Here is a 12,239-nt window from a genome sequence, read left to right as displayed (position 1 = left end):
GAGAGAGGAGGGGGAGACAGAGGGGGAAAGATAGACACCTGCAGACCTGCTTCACCACCTGTGAAGCGACTCCCGTTGCAGATGGGGAGCTGGGGGCTTGAACCGGGATCCTTACTCCGGTCCTTGCACTTTGCGCCACCTGTGCTTAACCCACTGCACTACAGCCTGACTCCTGTGTATTTTCTATATTTGTCAAATACTTAAAAAATTATCGCTATATTAATAGAATTTCTCTGAAGATAGTTTTTGCATTACCTTAATAATTTGCAGTGCTAAGTTTGAACCTAATGCTGTAACACCAGTTATAAGTCATCAGTAAAACCAAACTAAACAAATAAATATAATACCCCCAAACCACCACCAATAAAATGAAAAGAAAAAAAAAAATAGATGGATACACTCCAAGACCTCCAAGATCTTTTCTTCCCATGTCATTTTGTATTGCTGAGTTTCACCAGTAGGGGAAGCATCATTATCACTACCATTTTGAACTTTAGTCTTCAGTTACCTTACCTGATTCTGTATGTTTTTCATAAGATAGACACAGGAAACACAATAACTATTTGATACATTTTATGGAGGAAATAAATAATTTACTGCATATATCTGTTATTACACACACATACACACATCTTCTCACAAATAAGATTTAAAGGCATCACAATATATGAGCTGGATGAGAATGGGATATAAAATGTATAACAATTACTATTATGAACGAACTATTGTATTTTACTGTCAACTGTAAACTATTAATCCCCCAATAAAGAAGTTTTTAAGTGCATAACATTTACTATCAAGAAAACTATTTTATAGGTAAAACACAAGGAAAACATATAATTGGTGTAGAGATGAGTAAAACCAGTAGGTTTCAAGAGTTACTTAGATGATAGGAAAGTAAGTGGCATTATTGCTAGAGAAGAAATGGAAGAAATGATTATTATGTGGTATAGAGGACTAGATAAGGTTTTTTTAAATAATGAGAAATTTGCTTTTATTTTCAGAAATAGATGATGAATTCATCAAAAACTTGAAAATACTGATTCCTTGGCTACTTAGTCCTGAGAGCCTAGATGTTAAAGAGATTAATGGGAATAAAATCACCTGCCGAGGTCTGGTGGAATACTTCAAGGTATCACTTTCATTTCTTGAACATTTGTAAATACTTGTACTTGATATATTTTAGAATCCAATTCCTACTTGAAACAGACAAGAATTATACACTGCAAAACAGGTGTCAGAGGTATGAGAAATATGCAAAATGATTGTTATATGAGCTCCCCAAGGAAGCTTGCTTTCCTACTTCCTTTTGTTTTGAAAGAATAGTTTGAAATATGAAAATGTCTATATTGGAAAAGTTTCTTGTGGGGAGCTGGAGAAGGAGTTACTTTTTTAGGGTCCATACTACATTTCTCAGTCATGACTTATTCTGAACTTTACCTTTATCTTGAAGATTTTCTAAACGGGGCTATACTTTACCTGGAGAAAATTCTGGCACATCGAAGGCCAACTTGAAGTGGAATTACTTTGTTTCCATTTACCTGTTTATATTTTACCTGAGTATATTTTTTAAAAAATCAACCTGATTGTGTAGTGGAAAAAAATCACCTAGTACCCAAATTGTGAACTAATGCCTGAGGATTAAAATATCAATCTGAAAAAATATATACACAGGGTGGGAAGATAGCATAATAGTTATGTAAAAAATCTCTCATGCCCGAGGCTTTGAAGTCCTGGGTTCAGACGGTCACACCACTATATGCCAGAGCTGAGCAATGCTCTGATGAAAGAAAGAAAGAAAGAAAGAAAGAAAGGAAGGAAGGAAGGAAGGAAGAAAGAAAGAAAGAAAGAAAGAGAGAGAGAGAGAGAAAAGAGAGGAAGAGAGAGGGGGGAAGAGAGGAAGAGAGAAAGAGAAAAAGAAAAGAAACCTCCCAGGTAGTCGGGTGGTAGCACAGTGGGTTAAGCGCAGGTGGCGCCAGCGTAATGATCCCGGTTCAAGCCCCCGGATCCCCACCTTCAGGGGAGTCGCTTCACAGGCAATGAAGCAGGTCTGCAGGTGTCTGTCTTTCTCTTTCTTTCTCTTTCTCTCTCTCTCTCTCGCTCTCTCTCCGTCTTCCCCTCCTCTCTCCATTTCTCTCTGTCCTATCCAACAACAACCACTAAATAACTACAACAATAAAACAAGGTCAACAAAAGGGAGTAAATAAACATTTTTTAAAAATTAAAAAAAAATGGGAGTCGGGTGGTAGTGCAGCGGGATAAGAGCACATGGCGTGAAGCACAAGGACCGGCGTAAGGATCCGGGTTAGAGCCCCTGGCTCCCCAAGGGGAGTCACTTCGCAGGCGGTGAAGCAGGTCTTCAGGTGGCTGTCTTTTTCTCCCCCTCTGTCTTCCCCTCCTCTCTCCATTTCTCTCTGTCCTATCTAACAACGACGACATCAATAACAACAACAATAATAACTACAACAAGGGCAACAAAAGGGAAAATATTTAAAAAATTTAAAAACCCACCACTTGTCATCATCATCATCATCATCATCATCATCATTGCTTCCAGGGTTATCACTGGGGCTCACGCTGGCACTATGAATCCACTGCTCCTGGAGGCCATTTTATTAGATAGAACAGAGAGAAATTGAGAGAGGAGAAGATAGTGAGGGGGAGAGAAAGACACCTAAAGACCTGCAAAGCAACGCCCCTGCAAGTAGAGAGCCAGGGGCTCAAACTGGGGCCTAAGCTTCATACTGTGTGCACTTAACCTGGTGAACTACCACACGGCCCCCAGCTTGTCATTTTAAATATTGTCATAAGCCTCCTGTGTTATTGCCTTCATCATTCTCAGTAATAAATTACGTGTTATTTAAAATGAATTTTTGTATCTACTACTATAGAGGAGCTTAGAATTAGTAGGAGATTCAGAATCCTTACATGAATCTATTCCACAAAGCATATGACTTCAACAGGTACAAATTTCCAGGGGTAACTGAAAAAGAAAGATTGCATCTAGTGGAGGGATTTTTTTTTTTTGCCTCCAGGGTTATTGCTGGGGTTCAGTGCCTGCATCATGAATCCACTTCTCCTGGAGGCCATTTTTTTCCCTCCTTTTGTTGCCCTTGTTGTTGTAGCCTTGTTGCGGTTCTTATTGTTGTCGTTCGTTGTTGGATAGGACAGAGAGAAATGGAGAGAGGAGGGGAAGACAGAGAGGGGGAGACAAAGATAGAACACCAGCAGACCTGCTTCACCGCCTGTGAAGTGACTCCCCTGCAGGTGGGGAGCTGGGGGCTCGAACCAGGGTCCTTACGCAGGTCCTTGTGCTTTGCCGGCTGCGCTACCGCCCGACACCCAGTGGAAGGATGTTTTAAAGTCTAATGAATGTGATAAAGTTTTAATGGTAAAGTTGTCTATGAGGTGAGTCTTTAAGGACAGAAATGGCTAGTAGGCATGTGTCAAATGGGCATTTCAGGAAAGGGGGACACAAACTGACAAAGGGATTGAAGTATGAGGAAGAGAGAATGGTCATAAAATTTCTGACAATGTAGGCAGGGGTAGGTAGCATAATAGTTAGGCAAGGAAACTCTCATGCCTGAGGCTCCATAGTCCCAGATTCAAAACCCCACACTACCATAAACCAGAGCTGAGCAATGCTCTGGTAAAAAAATAAATAATTTCTGAAACTGCCAAGAATTCTTACTATTTTCAGCTGGAAAGACAAGGATACAATTTGACAGAATTAGAGTAATAATTAATTGAACTACTTGAATGTATCTTTTTTTCTTGTTCTCTTTAGGCTTATATAAAAATCTACCAAGGTGAAGAATTACCACATCCCAAGTCCATGCTACAGGTATTTATTAATCATGAGGTATCTGTTTCTTTATATCAATGAAAGACAGTGCAGACAGCTGCTTATCTTTGAGTATATAGTAGTGCCAGGGGTTGAACAGGCAAACTCTAGGGATTTGGGTGTCAAAGTCTGGTGTGCTACTTCTGCTCAATCTTCCTGGCCCAGGAGACATAACCTCCTAAAATATACTTGCCACAAACTAAGCTGTCTTTGGTTTTATGCTATAAATGTAACTAAAAATCTGCTATAATTTTTTGTCAGAAATTACCATATAAAGTGATAGATAGGGCAGGGGTAGATAGCATAATGGTTATGCAAACAGACTCTCCTGCCTGAGGTTCCAAAGTCCCAGGTTCAATCCCCTACACCACCGTAAGCCAGAGCTGAGCAGTGCTCTGGTAAATAAATAAAATAAATAAATAAATAAATAAAGTGATAGATAATTTATTGGAAGATGTTCAAACAACTTTCCACATATATGTATGGTTGCATCTCTTATGTTGAGATGCAATATTTCTACCAGTTTCATTCTTTGTAGTAGGTTTGTTTAGGAAACAATCTACTATGTTTTAGATTCACATATGTAACCTGTGAAGTAGGTCAGGTTAAGCAAACCATTTCAATAAAAACACAAAAAAGGATAAACTTCTTCCTTAAACATTTAAGTTTTTAATAATTCCTTTCTATTATGAGCAGTCCTTAAACTTAAGGCATATAAAATATTCTACTAAAGTCCTAGGTTCAACCACACACACACACACACACCACCTATAAGCCAGAGCTGAGCAGTGCTCTGGTTTAAAAAATAGGGGTCCGGGTGGTAGCACAGCAGCTTAAGTGCACATGGCACAAAGTGCAAGGACCGGCTTGAGGATCCCTGTTTGAGCTCCCGGCTCCCCACCTGCATGAGGTCGCTTCATAACTGGTGAAGCACGTCTGCAGATGTCTGTCTTTCTCTCCCCACCTCTGTCTTCCCCTCCTCTCTCGATTTCTCTTTGTCCTATCCAACAACAACGACAGCAATGGCAACAACAACAACAACAATGGTAAACTCACAAGGGCAACAAAAGGGAAAAAATGGCCTCCAGGAGCAGTGGATTCATGGTGCAGGCACTAAGCCCCAGCCATAACCCTGGAGGCAAAAATAAATATTAAAAAATAAATTATTCTATACAATTTCTCATGCATTTGGGTTTATAGATCTTTCTCCCCAATATTTTGGTGAGAAGTATAAAAATATTTTACAAGAGGGAAAATCTTCCAAATGAAAATTCATCTTATAACATTTTCAAACTATTTGGGTTCTTGCATATTTCATGTACATGATGCTCTGAAATGAAATTGTCTACAAACAATTTTATATGATATTTTATACTTTGTCCAAAGGCCACAGCAGAAGCTAACAATTTAGCAGCAGTGGCCACTGCCAAGGACACATACAACAAAAAAATGGAAGAGGTAAGAATCACGTATTCTAAGTGGTTTTAAATAAAATCAGTATTCTTCCATGAGTTTTTTTTTTTCCATCTTATGCTGTATACACATATAAAGAGCTGGCTTTGACTTATTTTCAGTCTATATGTAGCACATTTCTATTTAACAGTCACAAGATTCTAATATTCCATCAATTTGGGGTATAATTTTGACTTTGTAACATGGGGTGAGACTATCACATTAATATATATGCAGTTATAGGTACATTTAAGTAACATTAAAGATAAAGGCCTCACCCCATGTTATAAAAATTGCTGGAATCTTAGAATCAAAGACAATGCCATGTATAAAAGTGTTTATGATGTGACTAAAAGATAATTAGGATGACAGTGCCCCTTATATTGTTAAATCTCAAGTAGTCAAAGTGAATTATAACCAAATTTGATGAAATCTTAGAATCTTGTGACCCTTTTGGGTATAATTTTGACTTTGTAACATGGGATAAGGCTATCACATTAGTGTGTGTGTGTGTGTGATTATTAGGTAGATTTAAGTAACACTAAAGAGAAAGGGTGGACTATCATAGCCTCACCCCATGTTACAAAAATTGCTGGAATCTTAGAATCATACTTGTTATTTAATGCAACTAGAATGATTTCCTGGAGGAACTTAAGTGTAGCCTTTTTTTTTTTTGTCTTCACTTTGGCTTTACTACTTTAGACTGACAAAGACACAACACTGAAGCTTCCTTCAGTGTGGTAAGGGCTGGACTCAAACCTTGGTTGTGTACATGACAAAGCAAGTGCAACATCCAGGCTAGCAATCTTGCAGGCCCTAGATAGTTTTAACATATATATTCATTCGGTGAATAAACTCAGTCCATAGTTCACTCTGTATTAAACCTTTTTCATCGTATCTTGGTTATTGATATTTTTCCCATGTCAAAGAGAATAAAAATTAAGGATGATGTTACATGTTATCTATAAAATACTAGCCCCAGTTATGGAGTGTGAAAAAAACGTGTATTGACAAAGTATATATTTATGCTTCTGATTAATGTTCTAACAAATTCAACTAGCTAAGTGAAAAATGTTGATAAATGCCTAGTCTTACTCTGTACTGCTTAAACAATGTTTCTTTATCTGATACAGATTTGTGGTGGTGACAAACCATTTCTAGCTCCTAATGACCTGCAGACCAAACACCTGGAGCTGAAGGAAGAATCTGTGAAACTGTTTCGAGGGGTGAAGAAGATGGGTGGGGAGGAGTTTAGCCGGCGCTACCTACAGCAGTTGGAAAGTGAAATAGATGAACTTTACATCCAATATATCAAGCACAATGATAGCAAAAATATCTTCCATGCAGCTCGTACCCCAGCCACACTATTTGTTGTTATCTTTATCACATATGTGATTGCTGGTGTGACTGGATTTATTGGTTTGGACATCATAGCTAGCCTATGTAATATGATCATGGGACTGACCCTTATAACCCTGTGCACCTGGGCATACATCCGGTACTCAGGAGAATACAGAGAACTGGGAGCTGTAATAGACCAGGTGGCTGCAGCCCTGTGGGACCAGGTAAGAACACATTTTATTCTCAACTAAATCCAACATTTGATTGTCATCAATGTATTTGACAATGTTAGATACTGGAAGTATACAAATGAACATGATCTGGACTCCAGTCTTCAAGAACTTTATATTATAGATTTGTTTAATAAGAGAAAACCAGAGCTTAACACTAGCTTTACACAGTGTAGGTGATTGAACTCGGGATCTCACACATTAAATGTTGTACTCTATTGTTGAACTCTACACTGGTCTCAAAGAACTTTATAATGTGTCAAGACAGATTCAAATAACTCTGATACAAAATATGTAAAGTTCTGTACAACTGTTTTCTAGTTAGTTTTTTTAATTTTATTTTTGAGAGATGCAGACACACACACACACACACACACACACACTCACCAGAGGACTGCTCAGCTCTGGCTTATGGTGGTGCAGGGGATTGAACCAGGGATTTAGGCTTGAAAGTCTGTATAACCATTATGCTATCTCCCCCGCCCCGTTTTTGTTTTTTGAAAATAGATGGATTAGGCAGTACTTTAGTTTTTTAATCTAGTGAGAATAAGTGTGAGAAAGTCAGTAGAGTGCTTAAATACTACTTCATACTTGACTAGCATTGGATGTTAGGAAAATATATAAACTACTAACATTAAGTCATTGAATTACTATCTTTGTTCAGTTATCTTTTTTATGTTATAATTAGCCATAATCTAGGGAGTCAAGGTCACTATAGTCCATTGCCTAAATTGATTTATGCAAAGGGGAGATGAATTTGTAAACATGCCTGAAATAATAACTCGCTGTCAAATCTTTCTGGAAATGTTTTCAGTTCCCTCATGAAAATTCATGGCAATTTAGTGAAACTAGAGATTTCTTTTTTTTTTTTTTAATTTTTATTTATAAAAAGGAAACACTGACAGAACCCATAGGATAAGAGGGGTACAATTCCACACAATTCCCATCACCAGAACTCTGTATCCCATCCCCTCCCCTGATGGCTTTCCTATTTTTTATCCCTCTGGGAATATGGACCCAGGGTCGTTATGGGATGCAGAAGATGGAAGGTCTGGACTCTGTAATTTCTTCCCTGCTGAACATGGTTGTTGGCAGGTTGATCCATACTCCCAGCCGACAGGAGTCCTAGTGGAGCAGGGCTCTGGGGAAGTGGGGCTCCAGGACACATTGGTGGGGTCGTCTGCCCAGGGAAGTTCAGTTGGCATCATGGTAGCATCTGGAACCTGGTGGCTGAAAAAAGGGTTAACATATAAAGCCAAAAAAAATTGTTGATTAATTATGAATCTAAAGGCTGGAATATTACAGATGAAGATTTGGGGTCACTGTTTTGAAGATAGCTACTAGGTCTATTTTAGTTATAATCCAAAGGGCCCATGACTATACTAGTTTTTTCCTGAGCATGCGCTCTGATAATGCAGGTGGATCCAAGTTATTGTCTGGGGAGATGATGTCATGGCTGGAAAAAGGACTAGAAAGCTGGATCAGAGAAGAGAGTAGCTCCCAAATATGGGAAAGGTATATAAATATTGTTGACTGTAAACTCTTATCTATTTGATCTGATCTAAGGCCCATATTCAGCTAGAGATTTCTTACAGCATTTTGAAGTTAGAAACTTTTGAACATTTAAGGTCTGCAAGTAATGTTAAAGTTTTTCCATCATTAATATCTCTATAATTAATTGTAAATTAATGACTTTACCATGTGCCTTTGAAGACTGACGTTGAGATAAACTCATGGTGGCATTATGGGAAAAGAATGAGGTAGATCCTCCAAACTATTGTCACAATTAGTCCCTTAACTTTAGGAGCTATTTTTAACTTTAAAAGGAGCTATCTGAGCCAGATCCCCAATCTCTTTTAGAATATGATGCTGAGGGAGTCAGGCGGTAGTGCAGCGGGCTAAGCACAGGCAAAGTGCAAGGACTGGCATAAGGATGCAGGTTTGAGCCCCTGGCTCCCCACCTGCAAGGGAGTCGCTTCACAGGCGACTCTCCCCCTCTCTGTCTTCCTTTCCTTTCTCCATTTGTCTCTGTCCTATCCAACAACGATGATATCAATAATTACAAGAAGGGCAACAAAAGAGAGTAAGTAAATAAATAAAAATTATAAAGAAAAAAAGAATATGATGCTGAAACCTCTGAGGAATGTATAATTAGGTTTTTCAAAGATTCAGGTAGCATATGTAATCTAAAAAAATATGAATACTTTTCTCCTTAAATGCCCACAAATTAATACTATGAGCAAAGTTAAATATCATAATGCTTTTAATGAAGGATATATACTTTTCTTTTCTCCCATTTAAACTGCCTTTGCCACAGGGAAGTACAAATGAGGTAAGTTATGTTTTTTAAAATTAAGAGCTATATATGTAAACATAATATTACTTCATTAAAGAATATCTCAATGTAGATGAGAAAATCTTTCATAGTTACCAGTCTTATGTTCTTCAATCACTTAAAATTTTAACTGTGACTTTTAACATGGTTTTAAAATACTGAATATGTTCCAGAAATCTTATGCAAGCTGAGCTGCATATGAAACAAGAATTATCATGTATTTCCTGTTTTTCCTGCATGTATCAAAAACTTCCTTAATTCTCATGATCCAGCATTGTGCATTTTGGTCTACTGCAGAATCTAACAATTACAGTTACAAATCTTGAAACCTAACTAAACAACTTTTAAAAATAAGAGCTACAGGGAGTCAAGCAGTAGCACAGCGGGTTAAGCTCACGTGATGCAAAGCACAAAGACCCGGTAAGGATCCCGGTTCGAGCCCCCGGGTCCCCACCTGCAGGGGAGTCACTTCACAAGAGGTGAAGCAGGTCTGCAGTTGTCTGTCTTTCACTCCTTCTCTCTGTCTTCCCCTCCTCTCTCCATTTCTCTCTATCCTATCCAACAACGATGACATCAATAACTACAACAATAAAACAACAAGGGCAACAAAAGGGAATAAATAAATATTTTTTAAAAATAGAGCTACAACCTTTAGAAGTTGTTATGGGAGTTAGGCAGTAGCGCAGCGGCTTAAGCACAGGTAATGCATAGTGCAAGGTCAGGCTTGAGGATCCTTGAGGATCGCTTCAAAAGTGAAGCAGGTCTGTAGGTGTCTGTATCTTTCTCTTTCCCTCCTCTCTCCATTTCTTTCTGTCCTATCAAACAACAACATAAATAATTACAACAATAAAACAAGGGCAACAAAAGGGAATAAATATTAAAAAAAGAATATATTTTCCTTATCTTTGTGCAATTCCTTGGCTCAAAGGCTGTTACTCCTTTTTTTTTTTTTTTTTTTTGGCTACAGGGCTTTTACTGGGGCTTTGTGCCTGCATGATTCCACCACTCCCAGCACTTTTTTTTTTAATTTTCCCTTTTGTTGCCTTTGTTGTTTTTTAATTGTTGTAGTTATTGTTGTTGTTGATGTCGTCATTGTTGGATAGGACAGAGAGAAATGGAGAGAGGAGGGGAAGACGGGGAAAGAAAGATAAGACACCTGCAGACCTGCTTCACCGCCTGTGAAGTGACTCCCCTGTAGGTGGGGAGCTGGGGGCTCGAACTGGGATCCTTATGCTGGTCCTTGAGCTTCACGCCACATGCGCTTAACCTGCTGCGCTACCGCCCGACTCCCTTTTTTTTAAGATAGTGGGTGACAGATGGGGAAACTTTCACTGCTCCACATTGTTGCAATTTTTCCATTTGCATGATACTACCATGTGGTAAATAGGAGCTTGAACACAGGTCCTTGTACTTGAAGTGTGCACTCTACCAAGTAAGCTATCTCCCAGACCCTAATTTTCATAAATATATATATATATATATATATATATGAGAAACAGAAAAGAAACATCACAGCATCATAGCACTGCTTCATTACTTCCCCTAGTGCTGCAGTGCTCCCATAGGTTTCTTGGGGTTTCAACATGGAGCCTAGTGCTACGCAAGGTGTATATTCTACCACATAAGTTATCTCTAGTGCCACCCTCATATTTAATAATTATTAAATCAATAAAGATTTTTTTGCCTCCAGGCTTTTTGTTACTGAGACCTCATACCTACATGATTCTAATACTTTCAGAGAACTGTTTTTTGTTTTGCTTTGTTTTTGTTTTTTAGATAGAAAGGGAGAGTCAAAGGAGAGACACCATAGCACTCCCCTACTGTTTGTGATACTTCCACTTTTGTATGGTGCTCCTGTACGAGAGCTAGGGATTGACCCTGGGTCCTCAATCATGTAAAGTATGCACTCAATTGCCCAGACCCCAATAAGGAATTATTTTATAAAATAAAACAAATGGGGCTGGGTGGTGGCACACCTGGTTGAGCGCACATATTACAAAGCTCAAGGACCCAGGTTTGAGTCCCTAGTCCCCACCTGCAGGGGAGTCATTTCACAAGCGGTGAAGCAGGGCTGCAGGTGTCTCTCTGTCTCTATCACCTCCCTCCCTCTCGATTTCTAGCTGTCTCTATCCAATAAATAAAGATAACAGATGTACTAAAATTAGCAACAAATTCAACTTTGTAAGTCAAACCTCAAGAAAGTTTTTAAAAGAATAACAATGTTAGAATAACAATAGAGTCAGGCGGTAGCGCAGCAGGTTAAGCGCACATGGTGCAAAGCGCAAGGACCCACATAAGGATCCCGGTTCCAGTCCCCGGCTCCCCACCTGCAGGGGAGTTGCTTCACAGTTGGTGAAGCAGGTCTGCAGGTGTCTTTCTCTCCCCCTCTCTGTCTTCCCTTCCTCTCTTCATTTCTCCCTGTCCTATAAAAAAAATAATATATCAGAACTGGAACATGCTGTACCAATGTATATTCATAAAACTAAGGACTAATATTCAGATTTTAAGAAAATAGAGTTACAAAGTAAATTTCCTGGAAATCAATTACTATTTAAAGAATATCAAGCTTTCAAAATACTTTTTTGGTCATTCTAGGTTATTTTATTTATTTTTCTTAACTTCATTAGTGACTTAATATTGATTTACAAAACTATGAGATGACAGAGGTTTAATTTCAAACCAGCCCCAACAACAGAGTTCTGTGTGTCTCCACTACTATATCTATCTATCTATCTATAAAATACTAATTTATAGACTCCAGAGCACTGCTCAACTCTGGCTTATGGTGGTGCTGAAGGTTGAACCTCAGACATGAAAATCTTTTGCATAACAAGTATGCTATCTCCTAGACATTAATTAAGTTAGACTTAATTAAATTTTCCTTATATAAAAGCCAGAAGGAATGGGTCCAGGATGATTAATCTATAAAACTATTCACCCACACACACTTTGGAAATATATCAGTTATGCTGATTACTGATATATTCTACATTTTAGCATGCTCAATTTTATACAGTTGCATAAACTACTTTAAAAA

At 38.4% G+C, this 12,239-nt stretch overlaps 2 protein-coding genes across 5 annotated transcripts in view; one reads left to right on the top strand and one right to left on the bottom strand.

The window, feature by feature from the left end:
- Positions 1 to 12,239, top strand: part of ATL1 (atlastin GTPase 1) — an 82,896-nt gene that overhangs the window by 70,105 nt on the left and 552 nt on the right. For 2 of the 3 annotated variants that reach the window (XM_060174997.1, XM_060174998.1), the window contains 4 exons: positions 1,005 to 1,132; positions 3,788 to 3,844; positions 5,231 to 5,302; positions 6,430 to 6,861. In XM_060174997.1, the coding sequence (XP_060030980.1) occupies positions 1,005 to 1,132; positions 3,788 to 3,844; positions 5,231 to 5,302; positions 6,430 to 6,861 (689 nt within the window). Of the gene's footprint in view, positions 1 to 1,004; positions 1,133 to 3,787; positions 3,845 to 5,230; positions 5,303 to 6,429; positions 6,862 to 9,184; positions 9,200 to 12,239 lie in introns of all 3 variants that reach the window. The other variant, XM_060174996.1, reaches the window with a different exon arrangement.
- The window catches only part of SAV1 (salvador family WW domain containing protein 1), a 35,916-nt gene continuing 31,415 nt past the window's right edge, over positions 7,739 to 12,239 (bottom strand). The window contains exon 5 of one of the 2 annotated variants that reach the window (XM_060175000.1): positions 7,739 to 8,097. In XM_060175000.1, the coding sequence (XP_060030983.1) occupies positions 7,863 to 8,097 (235 nt within the window). In that variant the 3' untranslated portion in view covers positions 7,739 to 7,862. The remainder of the gene's footprint in view (positions 8,098 to 12,239) is intronic. The other variant, XM_060174999.1, reaches the window with a different exon arrangement.

The sequence above is a fragment of the Erinaceus europaeus genome, chromosome 16 (genome assembly GCF_950295315.1).
Source record: "Erinaceus europaeus chromosome 16, mEriEur2.1, whole genome shotgun sequence".
Classification (NCBI taxonomy): Eukaryota; Metazoa; Chordata; class Mammalia; order Eulipotyphla; family Erinaceidae; genus Erinaceus; species Erinaceus europaeus.
This window is presented reverse-complemented; position numbering and strand designations above follow the sequence as displayed.